This window comes from Cyanistes caeruleus, chromosome 1 (assembly GCF_971803275.1).
Source record: "Cyanistes caeruleus chromosome 1, bCyaCae1.hap1.1, whole genome shotgun sequence".
NCBI lineage: Eukaryota > Metazoa > Chordata > Aves > Passeriformes > Paridae > Cyanistes > Cyanistes caeruleus.
In genome coordinates, this window is record NC_141701.1 from 88,882,618 (window position 1) to 88,901,047 (window position 18,430).

The 18,430-nt window shown below is 42.4% G+C and overlaps 2 protein-coding genes across 14 annotated transcripts in view; one reads left to right on the forward strand and one right to left on the reverse strand.

Moving 5' to 3' along the window:
- The first annotated feature begins 972 nt into the window (after positions 1–972).
- The window catches only part of LOC111923796 (uncharacterized), a 108,286-nt gene continuing 90,828 nt past the window's right edge, over positions 973–18,430 (forward strand). For 7 of the 13 annotated variants that reach the window (XM_086902158.1, XM_086902147.1, XM_086902125.1 and 4 more), the window contains exons 1-4: positions 6,055–8,434; positions 10,170–10,292; positions 12,595–12,652; positions 14,359–14,461. In XM_086902158.1, coding sequence (XP_086758284.1) covers positions 8,406–8,434; positions 10,170–10,292; positions 12,595–12,652; positions 14,359–14,461 — 313 coding nt within the window. In that variant the 5' untranslated portion in view covers positions 6,055–8,405. Of the gene's footprint in view, positions 1,243–3,435; positions 3,798–5,644; positions 5,777–5,847; positions 5,968–6,054; positions 8,435–10,169; positions 10,293–12,594; positions 12,653–14,358; positions 14,462–18,430 lie in introns of those variants that run through there. The other 6 variants (XM_086902202.1, XM_086902116.1, XM_086902217.1 and 3 more) reach the window with 6 other exon arrangements.
- ADTRP (androgen dependent TFPI regulating protein) overlaps positions 9,703–18,430 on the reverse strand; it is a 30,160-nt gene continuing 21,432 nt past the window's right edge. Inside the window, exons 5-6 of the mRNA XM_023919728.2 lie at positions 16,484–16,635; positions 9,703–10,589 (exon numbers count right to left, since the gene is read on the reverse strand). Of these exons, the coding sequence (XP_023775496.2) occupies positions 10,546–10,589; positions 16,484–16,635 (196 nt within the window). The 3' untranslated portion in view covers positions 9,703–10,545. The remainder of the gene's footprint in view (positions 10,590–16,483; positions 16,636–18,430) is intronic.

Consider the following 18,430-nt stretch of genomic DNA (forward strand, 5'->3'; position numbering starts at 1 on the left):
CTAGTGGGAGAAATTAAAGAAAAAAAAGGTGGTCTCTGGGAAGAAGCTGTAGTACCAGATTGTTACTATGGAGTGCAATAGTCATGTTGCAAGCCCTTAATTTTACTTCCCTGAATAAGGGTGGCATCTTGGTTTGGAGTCCACTGTTCTAGTGTCACTTAGTTATAAGGAAATCTGATTTTTCATAAACAGAGCACAAAAGGCAGAAAAAGAGATTCTAGACATCATTTTGCTTCTGAGAACAGCATAGGGCTTAAGGGGTCTCTGGGCAGAATACAAACAAAAAGAACCCCATGCTGAAGCACTCTTAATGTCACAGTTTTTCAGCATGGCATTTAAAGTCAATGAAAAGCAAAGTATGGTGGCAGACCACACTTATCAGTGACTTGAATCTCTAAGAGACACAATTAAACTGAACCAAGCAGGGCTTAAACAGGTAACACTGTCCATAGAAAAGCTTCCAGGTATTGGACTACTTTGATTAATAAGCTATTTTAAGCTAACATTATGCAAATTTTGAATATCAGCATTCATCTTTGTGATCCAAGCATTCCTCATGCTAGCTCCTTAGAAACAAAAACATGACAGGCTGAATATAAAAGTAAAATGGTCTCATTCAACAACACAGTCTAAGATGGTTGAAATGTATATAAGAAAACAGCCATATAGAGAGATCACTTTATGCAATTTACCAGGCATAAGCCTTTTGATCAGAAGATGAAAGTTCTATTGAATTGCAGGGGCCAAAGCTCTGATGTAGTTTACACAACTACTGACAGTGGCGCTAAGAACAGAGTTTGTTCCACAATTTCAATCTTCTGTGTGCACTTTTGTTTCAAAATACCTGATTGTGTGCATGTGCGATGCTTGTTTCTTTGGATTCTGGCTGTGTCTAAATCCCTTTTTATCTCTCATTGTTGTTTTGGCACAGGGAGAACTCAGTCTCTCATTCAATCATCATTTGTATCCACTGGCTATGAGCAGCCTGGATTGAGGTTTAACTCAGCTCAGCTGTGCTTTGTCCTTTCCAGTGGTCTTTGCCATAATATTATTTACTGCCATGCGGCTGCTAAGGCACACCTATGTCATCCCTGTCACAATGTCACTTTAGATGGGTACAGCAGTGGGATTTAATTCAGCTGCTGACATAATGCAGGGTCACTACTCACAGCAAAGCTGCAGCACTGCTCCAGCTGGTATGCAGGCAGTACAGCTGGGGAGATGGGAAGGCAGGACAAGAAGGTGAGTGCATGGGCATAAAACAAATAAGTGGCTGTAATTGCAAGTAATGTGCTTAGCTCGATTGTTTGATAACCTCTATTTTCAGCTCAGTATGATCATGTGAACTTTGTGGCCAAAACTTTGCTGAAACAATAGATATCGCAGTGTAACCTTTGTTAATTAGAACCACAATAACAGCACATGGCAGCACAGGAGTGCGGAGCTGGGTGAATGGCCAAAGTTAAAGCCCAGTGGAAATATTTTTTGTATGCATTGATCCAAAGCCCAGTGAAGACAAAGGGAATGAAGTCTTGTGCCAGAAGTGAGAAGACCCAGATCCTCTTCTGATTAAGTCTGTAATGTTCTATAAAGACTTCTAAATTTCAGGTGTTTTGAAGGTAGTTTTTGCTTTAAGTATTCATGTATTTCTGGGAAATCCAGTTTGATTATTTGAACACCTTTATATATGGGCAGAGGAATATGCTGAGTGATAGAGCTGAAGTGGCAGCCATGGCTTGTTCTTGGATATCAGCAGCCATGTCATGGAAGAAATTATGAATTTCTTTTGTCGGAAGGTTGGGGAAATAAAATGGAGAAAAACAAAGTGGGAGAGCTGGAAGCAGATGGTAATACTAATAGCTGATTATTCTGAGTTGTATGAAATTTTGAGATCATCTAGTAAGGTACAGGGAATTTAGCAGGGCTGGTACAAAAATGAGGGGGAAAACAGATGGAGAGGTTTGAGAACTATCTGCAAGCATGGCAAAGCATTGAGGCAGACTGAGAACTGCACCATGGGAAAGGACAATGCATTCCAGGCTTGCGTTTGCCATAATAAAAGACTTTTCCTAAAGCTTGGGTCAAAATGACACCAACAAATTTCTTCCACAAGCAAATGCAAGCTGGGTGAAGAACTGTATCCTTTGAGTTCTTTTCTCTCCCCTATAGCAGTCGTTGCTTGTGGGGCACAGCCCTGCAGACCCTCTTTGTGGGGCAGACCTCCTGCTCCCCCACTGGACAATGGACCAGCTGGTTTTCCTCAAAGCCACGTGCCCATCCTGGAGTCCATTGTGCAGCAAGATGCTCGTGTTGCTTGGGCAGGGGTGGAGAAAGCCCCTCTTCTTCCACTTCCACCCCCTCCTTCTTTTCATCTAACAGGAATACCCTAATCAGGGAAGCATGCACAGGCTGTTTAGCAAGGGGTCAAATCCATTTGGATGAAATTCCAGGGCTTCAAGGATAACAATGGCAGGAAGAGAGGTTTTTAAGCTGGCCCACACAGTACCTTGTTGACAGATATGACTTGCTGCCTCATGCTGCCAGCCCTTGGAAAGCCCTGGCTGCTCCCGACAACAAGGAGAAATGAAAGCTCACTGCAGCTGGAGTCAAATGAAAGAACCCCTCCACTAATTATGAAATTATTCTGTGACCATATTTCTTAGCCCAAACCTAAATCTCCTCTTCAATGCTTTGGACACTTTAGGTATTTTATAGGATGGAATGTTAGCAAAAAAGGGAAGTCCACTTTGCCCCTTGCCTCATTCCCATAGGAAAACCCTCCTGTACAAACCCCATGGTTTTCATTACAAGCTCAGGTCTCAGATATTTTCAGTCTGTATGAGGAAAATCAGGATTTACTGATTGCTCCTCAAAGCATATGGGGCAACACGCAAGTAAGATGCAGCACACAGACTTTGTGCGCTTGCTGCTGATGTTGGACACACTGGCTGTTTTTTCATTCCTTCAGCTGCTGTTTTTCCTGCTTCCTTGAAATTCCCCAACAGTTAATGTAGGTGGGCAATTGGAGCAAACCCAGGGCACAGGACTGCATCTGGCATTTGCTTCGGGAATGTGAGTGCTGCAGACTGAGAGATGTTTCTCTATCTGTTTCTGACCCTGGGATGAGGAAGGGGGAGGAACTGGAGGGCTAGTCCAAGTTAGAGCACATTTTTTCATTTCTAACATGACACGCAGTTCTCTGATTGCCTGATAGTGACTGTATGGGAAAATTCTGTCTTATCAATTAGTTAAAAATGCCTTTCTCATTGGGCAATAGGAGACGGCATTCACATGCACAGACAGAGAGCGTAGGAGCGCTTTGGGAGGGCTCTGATAAACGGGGAAATTCCAAACCCCAGCAATTTAGCAAAACAAACCAGAAACTCCTAAAAGGCACCACAACCACGAAAAGGAAAGGCTTTTTTTTCTGTCAGTGTAACGACGAGATCAACCTAATTTCTGTCATGACTTTCGTTTGTTGATTCGGGGTCTTTTCCCCAGCTGACCACAAGAGTGCACTCATGGAATGATGTCCTGCAGTGTTTCCTCCGGGTCATTTCCTTTCCCTCAGCTCTGGAAGCAGCTTGCAGCATGTGGAGGCCGGGGGGTCAGACCTGGGCCCACGTGTTGTTTCTCTGGACGTAGAGATGCCGTGTCCCCCGGGGAGGAAGGCGCTGCAGCTGTACATTGAGTGGAACATGCTTCCACGATGAGCACACGGACACGTCACCAGGGACACACGCTGGGGAAACATCTGAGTGGCACAGGCTTTGCCCACAAAGCTGTGCTTTACTTTGGTAATGATTTTCTTCCTTGTAAGGGATGGCTATACTTACAGAGCACGGCTGAGATTCTCCCACAGTCTCGTCTTGCTGTATAGCTGGGGTTTGGGAGTTTTTCCCTTCCCTTTTTCCTCCCTCACAGTGTTTCTCTACTACTTTTCTGTGACCTTCTAACACCGCGGATCTTCTGTCAGATAGCCAGCAATGGCTAAACAGAGGCCCATTGTAGCAGGCACTTGCAACAATTTGTTAACAGTAAATACGATGTGATTAGTAAATACCTCATAATTGAGTTACATAATGTAGAAATATCAGCTTTGGTATTTGCCAGAATGTTGGTTGCTTTTCTTTTAAATTAGCTTTTCTCTGAAGTAATTGTGATGACTTTTTTTCACTTCCTCAAGTTTTTTCTGCACCTCTGATTCAGGACTTTGGTCTAAGTTCTGCTCTGAATTTGTATCAGAGTCTAGGACTTAGGATGACTAAGTAGATCGATGATTAGAAGTAGAAATGCAAAGGAAAACTTGAAAGTCAATTTTCACACGTCACACAGTGTACATGTGGATTTGACCTGCCTTGCAGGGCTTTCTTTATCGATAAATGTACCGCTGATGGAAGATGAATGATCTTTATATTCAGAGACGTGCAACACAGAGAACAACAGTATGAAGGTCCACTGGTTCATGAAAAAGCCTCTTTTGTGGCCTGGACTACTAATAGCAGAAAAGCTAAGCTGATCCTTCACTGTTATTTAATGAACTACACGTAAGAAATAAATTCAATTTTTAGGATGGCAGTTCAAAATAACTCAATTTTTTTTTTCTTTTTTTCCCCCACCTCAATGCTTAAGTTTTAAATTCAATACAGACCAGGCTGCCCATAAGCTACAGGCTATATATATATATCTAGCTGCGGGTCTGTGATCCCTATAATTTCCAGATACTTCTTCTTCAGATAATGTATCTCTCCAACCAGGAAGGGTAGACATTTCATATTCCCTCCCAAATCCTCATTCAAAGTGATTCTTTCCAAAATCAGAACTGCATAAAAGCATCGTTTTAGGTGCAATTGCACAACCACCAAACTCACTAACTATATGCAAGCTGTAGTGATATGAGCACTCAATTATTTGTGGTTTCACTTCTGCAACATGAAAGAACTAAACTAAACTAAACTAAACTAAACTAAACTAAAACTAAACACTTCACTATCATTTAATATAAACACTTTCTCACAATGTTTTTCTCTCTTCCATCCCCTGCAACTTTCTTTTTTCTACTCCACCCACTTCCAATGTTCCTACAAGCTTTTCAAATTGTTCTGCTCCTTTCGGGTTTATTTGTGCTGTACACCATCCGTAAAGGCATCTCTGGAACTTTTAAGTAGTTTTGCAAAGACAACAGTGGGAAGGCAGTTGCACATCATATTGTTTTTGGCTAGACCCTTCAGGAACAATGGCTATTGTTTGGCAAGCTAGCAACAAGGAGGCTGCGTTAGTGATATAAGGGTTTAGAGCCCGGGGGATGTTCCACAAATGATTGCGAGGCATTTTGGAGTATGTGTGATTCAAAAACATTTGGCAACATCTCTTTAAAAAAAAAAAAAACAAAAAACAAAAAAAAACCAAAAAAAAACAAAAAAACAAAAAGTACAAAAAACGGAGGGTGGTAAAGAGGGGCGAAAAAAGAAAAAAAAAGTGCAGAACATCCACAAACCTAAACCTAGGGATAAAAATAATGCGCTCTATTAACTTCTGCACATACGTTAACTTATCTTGCACGTAATTGTTACATGTGTTGACCAAAACGACCTTTTATTTGTGATAATTCAAATCACTCTTGCTGTGATTCTGGCTCAATAAGGTGGTGTCGGCTGGCTGTGATTCGCCGCAGTGGGACACGGCGGGGGCTCGCCCTGGGCTGGGGCTGCTTTGGGCTCACAGATGTGCGAGGGCAGGAGCACCTGTGCCAAAGAACTGCCCCCGTGCTTGAGAGGTAAACGCTGGTGCATCTTTGGGAACCCACCAGGCTCGCCTCGTAACTAATTATTAATTATCGCCTTTTAGAACGATGAGGCGACCCCCGGCTGCTGCACCCCGGAACGCCATCGGCAAAGCTGAAATCGCCCACCAACGCCCATGACGCTGCAAGGACCTTCTTTGGGGAGGATGTGGCAGCTTTCCGGGGTGGGAAAGGGCCGTTCCCGGCGCTGGGGGCCGGCAGAGCCGGGCCGGGAGTCGCCCCGGGCCCTCCCGCTCCCGCCCTTGCTCCTGAGGGCTGAGGGCGGGCGGGGGAGCCGTGCGCCGGCAGGGGGCGCTGTGGCGCCTCGGGAGCGGGGCCGCGCTCCCGCCCTGCCGCGCTTCCCTGCGGGAATTGCCCCGCACGGAGCGGCCGCAGCGCCGGCACCTTCGCCGGAACGGAGCCGCCGGGCTCTGCCGCGCTGGCTCTGGCTCCGGAGAGCACGGCGGTAGCGGCGTTCCCGCTGCGGTGCTGAGTGCAGCGGGTCCTCGGCCACACCTCCGGTCCTGTGGCCGCTTCTGAGCCCCGCGGGGCCGCAGGGACGCTGAGGGCTGGGGGTCGTCAGGCTCGACAAGGGTCGTCGAACGGGACGCCCACAGAAGTTCTGGAACCACCGTCCCTGGAAGTGGAAAAGACGTGTGGATGTGACATTTTGGGGCAGGGTTTAGTAGTGGGCTTGGCAGTGCTGGGTTAATGCTTGAATTCAATGATCTTCGAGGTCTTTTCCAGCCTTAATGACTCTATGATTGAAATTGTGGTTCTTCCCCTTCTGAAGCACACTTCCACGATTGTGCTTCTCTCTGTCTGATGGAAGCATTTCTGATGGAAAGAAATGCTTAACCATGGAGCTCCTTTTATACACTCATTTCCCACTTGGGCACTGATGCTTGGGCACACTCACTGGGGGTTTCCACATGAAAAAACTCGATTTAACATCTCAAAAAGCAGTCTTGTTTGGCATGTATTGGTTTCCTACTCCTCTCCCTAAGGAATGTAGTCCATACCAACAGTGAAACCATATTTTGCTGCATACTTGGAGGAGGAGGTAATTCTGCTTGTCTTGGGTGTAAAATAAAGCATTATTCTCTTATATATGCACTGTTTTCCAGGTAGTGAGGGAAATTACCCTCTCAAGGGGAAAGGAATTTGAAGCTTTGCTTAAATGTTTTGAGAGCATTTGATAGAAAGTGACATTTGAAACACCAAGTATTACCATTAAATTTTATAGCTCAGAACTCTTATTGGGCCATATCCTAAAGGTTTAACTCAAACTCTTGTTTTTAGACTCACCAGAGTCTGGAATCTAAACTGAAGGCTACTGACATCAAACACTAAGGGAATTTGGTTTGCTTTTCAGGAACATTGAACTCCTTGCAGTGTAGGGTCTCTGGAGACCTTAAAAGGCAAAAATTCTGCTTTGGGGCTTTTGACCACTTGTTCTGATGTCTGGCCTATTGTAATTGTATTTGATTTTTACCTTCCCCAACACTGATGCTTCTTTCCAAATGGTTAATTCAAGGACAAACAGTTTTTAGCTGTGAGCAGGAGCTTTAGTTCAAGAGTCATTCTTGATACTGGGGTTATTTATATGAATCCACACTGCCAATAACCTCTTCCCCTGAGGTAAGAGTTTACTACAGATAATCAGCAAGATTAAATACTAACAAAAATTATTATGAACCCATATATGACTGCAATGATTTTTTTTTTCACAATATTTACTGAATAACTTGCCTGGGAAGTGGGTCTTAGTTTGACTCTCATGGTTGATTCTAAGCCTTCTCTTACCCATACCCCTGAGACTCTGGTTAATTTTGTGGCACAAAATATTTAATTATGTGCTCTGCCAAGTGAATACAAGGTCTCAAATTGAATTTCAGCGTCCCTGGGCAACTATTTTAGACACTTTGGTAGAATGTAAATGCATATTTTCTGCATGCCAGATCTTGGCTGCATATCCATCAAAGTAAATCCTCACTGGTTCCACTGAAGGCTTGGAACAATCTTAAATTATGTTGTTGAGGTCACATTGTGACCCTGAAGCTTTGGCAGAGACCCAAACCAAGAAATTTGTGTGGGAAACTGGGGAGGGAATAAATTAGCACTTGCCTATGCTTTTTGTGGAAGTAAACTGTTACAAAGGTGTGAGTTAAGATGAAAGCTCCTCATGGTGGTGGATATTGCTTTCCAGCTGTTTCTGCTGGAAACAGCTCAGTGTGTCTGTATGGGATGGGTCCTTATTTTCTGACGGTGCTCTGCCTCAAATAATAACCAGTTTTGCATTTCCATCCTCCCCACTGTGCCTTCCTCCTCACCCCCTCTAAACAAATATCGCTTCATCTTATAGAATGAAAGTCCAGGGGTAGGTTCTAGTCTGGGTAGTTTTTTTTTCCTCTGGTGAATTTAATCCTTCATTTTCTCTCTCTGCCAAATGCAAGTGGCAGGTCTAAACAGTATTAGGTAATTGTGGTTATCATGCTGCAGATTGCACTATGGAAAAAAATTAATTGCTGTTTTTTCGCCCAGGGGTTTGAGCCGTGGTCCCTTCGTCTGCCTGGAACAGCGTAGTTTCCCTCCCCGTTGGGGCTGTGTTCTGTGGAGCAGCATGAAAGGGCTCCTGTGCAGCTGCTCTGGGTGAGTGGGCGGGCACCTCATTCAGTAATAACAGCTAATTTATACAGCCGTGAACATCGACAGCTATAAATAAACAGTTCTGACTGACTTTGCATACTTAAAATGAAGTGAGAGAGACTGATGGACTGGAAAGAGAAATCTGGTGTAAATGTCGTCAAGGCCAGATCCTTATCCAGGGTGTCTCAGTAAAGCCTTTTGAAAAGCCACTGGGAAAATGTTGGTTTGTGAGCAATGACATTTTCCTCCTTTCGGGCCTTTGTGGACATGAGAGAAAGGAGCAAAGCAAACCCAAGACCCCCGGTATTCTGGGGACAGGCATTCCTCATTGCTTTCCTCGAGTGCATGACTGGAATCCAGCTTCTCTCCATACAGGATATAGCTGAGAGAAGGGTCTCTTCTGAGCCCTTTTCAAAGAAATAAACATGATTCTCCTCAAAGCCCTGTAGTCCAACAGCTCAGTCATCACATCAAATCCCAAAGGTACCCCTGGTGTGAGCAGGAGCTGAGGGTGAGGTCTGCCATTTGGCTCCTCTGGTTGGAAGTGGAAAGACCTATCCCTCTGTGCTGGGGCCCAGGCTTCGTTTTGAGTTTCTGACAATTCAACTGTTTGTACTGGAGTATCAGTAAGAGAGAAAACAATTTAAAAAGAAGAGAGGTAGAGACAAAAATACCCAACAAACCTGTACAGGGAGTTTCCATAACTTTCTCTTCTTTCCTAATTCCCTTCACGTTTTTTCTTCTGTCTGTCTCTCTGATATATTTCCTTTGACCAGCATCTTTCAGCTTCAACAAAAAAGGAGGGAGGAATGTGTTTGTGTGTGGGCATGTGTAATTGCTTACATTCCCCTTGCAAAGTTAGCTGGAGTGAGTTATCTAGATAGGCTGGGAATTATTGAATGCATGCACGTCTCTCATTGAGTTCACTTAGTTTACAGTCTAGGCCTAGCATGTTAACTTCCCAGATTAGAATTTTTATCAGGTGCTTAACACATGAGAAGAACAATCTCATGTATACGCATTATCTTTTTATTGCTCACAGGCAGCTTACAATGTGCTTCGTTTTTGCTAAGCTCCAGCGGCATTTGAAAGGTGAAAATAGCAGCCCGGTGAACTGTGTTGCACAGTAGCTCTAAGCGAGGGGCTTTGGCAATGAGGATGGAGTTAGACATTTAAATACTGCAACTAGTTTCAAATCCTCTTTGAATGCAGGAATAATAAGAGAGATTTTTCTTTTTCACATTGACCATTAAGGAACACTTATGCTACTCGCGGTTTTGCATGTTTATTGGAGTTTGCAAAGCAGATCTCCAGTGTTTTGGATGTTAACAAAATGTTGAGGCTAATAACAGAAATCAACTATATTGAGGAAAATTAGTAAACATGTGAATGGAGTATAATTATATGGCAGGCAGCTTTATGTTAAACAGTGCTTTAAATTAACATGCTTTCTGTCAAAGCAATCATACAGTCAGTATAATTAGGTTACTTTTGCTGCGAGATTAACTGAAACCAAGAAAAAGGAAGAAACTGTTGCTTTCAGATTTCCTGTTAAAATGGAGGGGAGATATTAAGCATATTAATATTACAGAAAGTTTCTCATTAGAAGAACTCGGCTTCATGGTGAACTTTCTGAGCAGACATTTCTAATTACAGTGCTTCTTAGCCCAATTTGTTATCTAGCTAGCTTGGAAGTCACAGCACTGTTAAAATTATCTCTCCTCTTAATTTTTTCCAGACTTGATGAAGGGCAATCCAAACAAGAGCTGGCTTGCTTTCACAGGTCTTTTACAGAGTGGTGCGAGGCTCATGAGGGAGTGCATTTACCAGTGACAGCTTTTAACCATGGACACATCCTCACGTACGTTGTGCAAGAGATGAGAAATCTGTGTAAACAGATGAACACAATTTTCTTATTCATAGCAGTTGCAGAGTTATCATGAAAGAGGCAAACATTTCATATTTTCCACCAGTTTTCCATATGTCTGATGTCATAATGGCTTCACCAGAATCTGCAATTCTTTGGAGAAAGGATTTATCACAGCTGCATTTATTTTCCTCTACTTCATGGCTTCAGCATTCATGGAGAGATTGCTTGGCTTCAAGAAGAGGGTTCACTTGCCTTTCCACTTGTGGTCCAGTATTACTATTGAATCTCCTGTTTGGAGACAGAGGAGAAGACATTATTGGGATGTGAGGGGGAAGGCACAACAGAGAAGTCCTTTCACACATCAGGCATGGGGAGGATGTGAAACTGGCCCCAGCCTCCCAACATCCCCAGGGAACTCTACCCATTTGGGAGTGGGAGTAAACTGCAAGTGCATGTCTTGGACCAGCTGCTAATGCTAAAGTGCTGCAGAAGTCAAATGAGCCTGGGATGTCCCCAGAAAGTAACAGATTACTCAATGACTGAGGAATTATTTGAAATCTGCCATGAGCCACACCCATTGAGAATAATTGTGCTTTGCCAGTGGGAGAAAGTATCTGTCACCAAGCAAGCCTAGCTTGTTGTAAGAATATGTGAAAAGCTTTAAAAGTAAAGCTTGTCTGGAAGGGCAGCAGATGAGTAATCCCTGCACTTCGGATATCTGGGGGATCCTCACATGGCTGGTCAGGACAGCACAGGACCTACTGAAATCCCACAGCTTTCTGAAGCACCAGTTATTGTGCTACTGTGGGGCACCCAGTGTGGCAATAATCAACTGTTTATGGGTACCTTTTCTAACACATTACCTCAGCCTCTCTTCTTCCCCTCCGAGGATCATTCACTCACAGGAAACTCTCCTTTAAATGATCTTTCCTTGTCCGTAGACCTCAGAGGCTCTGAAACACTAATTGCTGTATTGTATTGGTGTGTACTGACCAAACAAATATTTATGGGTAAGGGAAAAAAAACCCAAACCACAAAGAAAAAAAATTGTCTGGCAGGCCAGGACCAGCATGTTTACCAGCACCTGTTAATATCTGGCCTCCATGTGATGAATTCGTAATCCCTGGTTTGTGAGCGAGGTTCTGATCCAGTCTGTCTCCAGTGGATCACCAGATAAACATATCACTAAAAGTAGGACCTGTGACAAATAGTGCAGGTTTCTTTTACACAGTCAGTCATCTCTGCCTGAGGGATAAACAGCTTTGGGGAGTGACAAAATAAGAAGGACATAAATGTGCCATCACAGGTTTTTGGTACAACTAGGAAGAACGGATGAGTCAAAAGTAAATATCCATATTTAGTTTGCAAACTCTGGGATTTAGATCCAGTAAAATCTGAGTTCCGTTCAACATCAGCAATATAGTGAAATTATGGATATAAACATTATTTATATATGATAAATATATATCTATATAATAGTATAGATATTCCTTTAATTATTACTGAAAGGAATAGTTAGGCTCTGTACTCTTATTCTTCATTTCTAAAGGTGTGATACAACAAATCCTCTGGAAAGGAATCTCAGTTTAAAAATCCCTTCTGGATACTGTAATAACAAAGGGTGGAACCTGTGTCTGGAGTAATAACTACGGGCAGAACATCAGCATTTTAACATTCAGTCAAAAACTGCTGTTGATAGGCCTGTACCAGTACAACGGTAGCATGGCTTCATACTCCACACAGTTGCCCTTCACATCCCTTCATTTGCCATTCGTGTTTCTGCAATCTCAAACAGCTGCTCGGAATAATGACAGCATCAAGAATTCAATCTTATTATAGTATTGCTTTATATTGCACAGATTTGTGAGCTGCCACATAGGCTGGATTTCCCAAGGCTACAGGGTATTAAGGGAGCTTGGTTTCAAAAGCCCATAAATACAAAAATAAAACTCAGGGAAAATAATCAGTTGTGAAAACATGTTACATGATTCTGGAAAATGCATTGAATGCAAAAGTACTTAAAAAAAAAAAAAAAAAAGGAAAAACAGGCTAAAGAGAAGATTGTTGTTTAACTTTATTTCAGCCTTAGGTAAATAGGCTTCAGCAATGTCTTCCTGAGATATTTAAGAGCTCATAGAAGATCTGGAAGAGTGCATCTTTCTCTGCACTGAGCATGAGAAAATTAATCCACCATAATTTCCCTCTTTTTCCTCAGAGCAATGGTTCTTAATGTTGTTGTTCTTCCTTATCCCTTGCATTATAATAACCTTAATTTTTGTTTTGCCCCTGACAGTGTTCCTCAGCCAGCTGCTGGCCAAAGCTTTCCCTTCTGGAGGACAGCAAGCATCCAGGTGGGTCTGTTGGAGCTGCTGCACGCTTCAACAATCAGCCTCCTTTCCTGCCCCATTTCTTTCCCAAAGGACCACCTGGGGATAAGCATTTCTCTGGGGGAGGCCTTGGGCCCACAAAATCTTGTAAGTGGTTTGCCAGGTGTCCCTCAGGAAGCTTTTCAATCACTGGTGGAGCAAGTAGCTGTTGCTGGCTATAGCTCCTCTTCAGCTGCATTTCAGAGTATTGAAATGAAGCAGATGATGAATGTTATTTTGGGGTTTTTTTCAGATGTGTTAGATGGCAGAAAAAAGAAAGTGCTCCATCTTCAAATGCTGGTTCTAGATAAGAGACCTCACTTGAAAGGTTGCTTTGTCTGATGGGGAGCTCTGTTCCAAATTTCTCCCAAGGATCTGATTGTCCCAACAAGAGCAAACCCCAAGCGAGCACTGGTTTACATTATTTTTGAGGATTCTAGTTTGACTGGTCGAAGAAACATGAAGTCAGTTGCCTGTGTGATGTTTTCCACCCATCAGGAAGGGGAGAAACTATGACATGGTTCATCTTTGGTACACAGACCCTGCAGCCAAGTTCTTGGCTGAGGTAAATTTATGGCAGTAAAAGAATCAGCTCATTGTTTCAAATTATCCTCTTTGGAGTTTCTCTATTGCTCAACATTGTCTTGTACTCTAGAAACTCTGGGATTTAAAACAAAAAGAAGTCATTACTGGTACTATTTTCTGTGCCTCTCAGGCTGTGCAGCTGGGTTGCCTTAGTTACCACCAATCCAACTGTGCAAGGGGAGGGAGAGGAGAGGCACATGAGAGATAATACATTTTTAAAACCTCCAATACTGTATGAAACAGTTTGTCTATAAATAATAAAATGAATTAAGGGTCTGGCATCCTGAAAAGGAAAAAAAAGGTTGTATTATTCTGCAGCCTAGATTTTCCAGCTCTCAGAAAGGATGCTGCATCTCTTCGGTCAAGCACAGGATGTAGATTTAACACTTGCTTGAAGCTGGAAGCTGCCATCTATAGACTTTGGAATAAATTGGAACTAAATAAATCTTTAAGTGTGGAAAAGAGTAAATATTTATGTAGCTGGTTTTAGGAAAAAATAATGGCCTGGGGTTATAAGGGAGTGTGGAAGAGCCCATATGAAGCATGGTGTGCTGTGGAACAAGCTTCATTAGCAGCCTATGGTCTGCCTCAGGATTTAAGTCCAGAAGGGAGCCAGACTTGCCACTCTGGTGGAGCTGTTTGTTAATCGTTTCTTGCACCTTTGAATAAACACATCTGGGCAACTGTTCTTCATTCCAGTAGGAAAGAAATGAAAGGAAGCAACAGCCCCAGATTTTTTTCCTTTGGGGAGAATCCTGGTGGCAGCAGCCCAGTCAGAGAACTCCGCCTTGTCGGATCCCACCAGTATCAGGTCTAATTGTTTGGTGGCTTTCAGGTGTTCTTAGACAAGGTGTTTTCAGATGTGCCTATAGGAACCTAGTAGATAACTGCATTAACCTGTAACCCAAACTGCCTTTGGGGAATGAGGAGGAAGCAAAAGAGAGATCAAAAGTGCCCTTCCATGTACTTTGTCTTTTGGGGGAGGGAGGAGGTGGGCAGGGTGGAGAGTATGGAAAGATGAAGAGATCTGTCCTCTACCACTACTGATGGCTTTGCCTTACATGGGGGGTTGGTTTTTGGGTTTTGTTTTGTTTTGTTTTCTGCAGGATCATTTCCACTGCATCTTCTGCCATATTGTGATGGGAAGGAGAGACAGTAAAGGGTATGATGAAAAAAGTACATGGAGCCATTTTTGCTGTGGGAACAAAGGTATGTTGGAATCATGTTTCCATTCAGTTTGCAGCTCTTTTTTCTCTGGCAATGCTGAACCAAAAATTGTCTCAGTCAGGAATATATTAAAACTCTGGCACACTGTTATTTGGAATAGCTTCCCTGTGGCTATGTTTCAAGACTTAGTGGGACTTCATTATAGATACCAGCTTAAGGAAGTTCAGCTCTTCTCTTGGGTGAACGCAGCTGGGAAGTGGATCAGGAAAAACACTTGGCACCAGCATGGGGAACTCTAGCTCAAGGAGAGTGTCTTGCGTGTGGATGAAAACACGATGTGATTGTTATGGGCAGGATTCTGTGGCTCATTTGAAAAATACCAACTGTGCATGGAGAGGCAGACCCACTGCACAGATGAGGCCTCCAGGGATCCCAAGAGCACACGAGGTATCAGTGGAGAATATTGTGTATTGTTTATATACATACTCTGAGGTTACATTCATGCTATCACAACTGGGGTGCTTTTCAGCCTCTCTGTGTGCACAGTAAAGTTGAGTGCTTGCTCCGGTTTCTTAAGTCAGCTGTTGAATATGCATCTAGTTTTTGCAGTTAATTTGATCTCTGCTTGGCACAACGTTTTGTCCAATCATTTAACACTTTGGAAATCAAATTGTTTTAATTCTTATTATCTCCATCTTATGCAGAAGGCATATTCTAGACCTGAAATTACTAATATGGACTCAGTGATGAAAAAAATTTGATATATAGATGTATCAGATATTTCATATAAAGACTTAAGCCATTATGTAGTGATGGTGCAATCTTTGATTAGTAATACTTACTATTTATGTGACACCTCTTAAACCAGAGCTAGTGCAGAAAGGCTGCAGATCTGTTTTCATTTACCAGCAACTCTCATCTTGTATTATGTTTATGCAGAATAGAATGTGGCCAAAATCTCCAAACATGGACACGTAGAGCAAGCATCTTGTTTGCAAAGGTAGCAAGTGGTGAAGTTGGTTATTCAGCGCATTCTAAAGCCAATCTGCTGCTTTTAGGTAGCTGAGTGCGGATAGTGAGAGACTAGCTACAGACACTGCTTTGGCTTGACAGGCATGTGAGACTTCACAAAATGGATAAGGCATCAAATGTTCCCTGAGAACAGAGGGACGTTGTCTTATTTATTTTCAGAGGTGTTTTTGCAGTGTTTTTTCTTTCATCAGGAAGCTAGTTTAAGAAATTGCAAATGTTCACACATTTGTCCTAAATAAAATACACACATTTTCCTGACAGAAACAATTTCATCCTCAAAAATTCAATCTTGAATGAAAAAAGAGAGGAAACCAGAAGGAATAATAATGACAGAAACAATAATAATAGTAATAGCATTCCATGCCAAACCCCCAAAGGTGCTTCCTCGGTTCTCTCTTTCTTCCACTTGTTAAATATGCTTTCCTAAACTACATTTTTTTTCCCTCCAACTGCCCATTATGTCCAAGGAAGCTGCTTTTCATTTTTTTAGGTCACAGCTGGTTATACCCCTAGCAAAGCAGAAGGGAAAAATTCTCAAGAGTTTGTAAAACTTTCCAAAGTGCTGTTTTAGTCAAGGAGCTGCTGCCACAGTGCTTTTGCTTGGATACACTATTGCATTCCTGTAAATTTGCAGTAAACACTGCTATTCCCTGGTCTGACAAACAACATGTGATGCAGGTATAAAGTTTTAGCCCAAGACATGTGGCTTCTCTGGACCCTTCTTTGAGCAGAAATTCAAAATCCAGCTATTATGCTGGCAAGAGGTGCTTCTTGAGCCAAATTAGAGGAAGCTGGTCCAACCTTTGTCTGGCAGGGTTGGGACCCTTGCTCCAGTTTGTCCCCTATTTGTTAGCATGTGGATGGGACCCAACAATCACAATCTGACACCCAAATGCCACCATCCCAACACCTTCCCCTCATGAGGGCACTCATGCCCTCTTCCTCTCCCTGCCTGCCTGGGTAATCACAGCAATTCATTTTAGGGGTATTTTATTCATATGCATAGAAGTAGTGAAGAAAACTTGGACTGACCCCATATCATACGGTTGAGGAACTCTCCGAAGTTGTAGAAGGAGACGATGACAGCAAGGCTACCGGCAAAAAAGGCTGCTAGCCCAGGGGGGCTGAACAAAGCAAAGAGAGGATATACCCACTCTCCCGTTACAGAATAAATCCACAGGACCCTAGGCAAGGAAGGAGAGAAATTACCTTTGGTTAGGACCATTCAGTTAGAAGAACCACTTCAAAATTTCCAACTCCTGAGGGGCTGAGTTATCAAAACAGGCTTGATACAGAGAAAATTAGCTTGGCTGTCAATACATCTCCTTGGCACTTGGGCTATTTGCTGTGAAGCACACTTGAGCCAGTGCTAAATTAGATGGCTTTCAGTGCAGGTTGAAATGCACACAATATTCTGCTGTCACCCTGGTGGCATTGGCTATTAACAGCAGTAAAAGCACAGTAAAATAGCAAAATGTTCAGGAACAGGGATGTGCACTTGGCTATGCTAAGTGAAGCTTATTCAAATAAGCTCTCACATATGTTTACTCTTTAGCTACAACAGCTTTTCAGCCCCTATCCAGATCCCTAGAGTCTGTGGAGACACAGAGCTGTTCCTCTCTGTCTCAATTTTTCTGCTGTTGACCACTGCTCTGAGGAGTGGAAAGAGGTTTTCAGAAGGTGAGAGGGCAAGGGCAATTCTCCAGCACCTTTTCTCTTGTAAGAGAAGGAAAAGAAGAGGAATAGTTGGGTGGGAAACAGATGTAGCTTCTTCACCCTTTTGTGACAGAACTGTTTGCAAAGCATGGTTTGGAAAAGAAGGAAAAAGAAGAGGATTAATATGCCTGCTTTATAGGGTTTCTTTTCTTCTAATTGTGCTCTCTCTTTCTGCCTTTTTTATTCTCTCAGAAAATATATTGTAGTGCCTGTCAGTTCGCTGGTAATACGTTCATTATTTGTGGCTTATAAGAGTGGTTGGTAGGGAATGCCTGGATTTAAGAATACAAAAGTGATCTTTATATATTAAGTATAGGAAAAAAAATACTTTTTTTGTGAATATTTTTTTGTGAATAAAATTATTTATATTTGTGTTGATTATGTAAAGAATTTCAAAAATAGGGTAAGTCTTCATTGATTGTTATCAGGATGTGCCATTTTAACAAGGACAGTACTTACCTAAAACTTTTAAAATTTTGGGTCCAAATGGTCCTAAAAGGTTTAATTTTTTATTAAAAAAAACCCCACATCTGAGGATTATGCCATACTTTCCACCACCAGTGCTAACATGGGAATGCAATTGCAATTTTTTCTGATGGCACCCAGCCTGCTACCTTACCCTGAACATCATGCCTCAAAGAGAAGTGACAAATGGGCTGCCACACTATCCTGAAACTGTGTTGTGACACTGAGGAATGGGCGAATGCTAAGGAGGAAAAAGAAGGCTGAAAAGATGCTTCTTCCTTTCTCTAGGAAAAGAAGGAAGGAGTGGGTTATAAAAAGATGGTTTTGTCTTGCCTGTAAATTAAGATTTACTGTCCTCACCTATGGAATAGAATGGAGAAATTGAGGGAATTGATAATAGAGCTGTCTGGACTGAGCATGGAAATATTTAAATGTAGGGATTAATTTTCATGATTCAAGATTCTTTCATCTAACAAACAGAGCTGTGAAACATCTAAGTAATTAAAAATTAAAAAAAAAAGAAAAAAAAGAAAAAAAAAGAAAATAAAGCCTGCAGGAAAGGCCCCTGAGGAGCTGAGCAGAAACACTGAAGCCCAGGTGCAAAGTAGAGCCAGTGCAAATGTCAGCATGTGTTCTTCACTGCACAGGACTCCTCTTTTCATATTCCAACAGTGAAACATGGAGTGACAACCACCTTTCTTTTATGTAGTGAGGAACTAGATTATCTTCATGCAATTTGGCCAGCTGGTGTGTCTCATATGAAGCACTCCAACCTGTATTTTCAAATCCAAACAAATG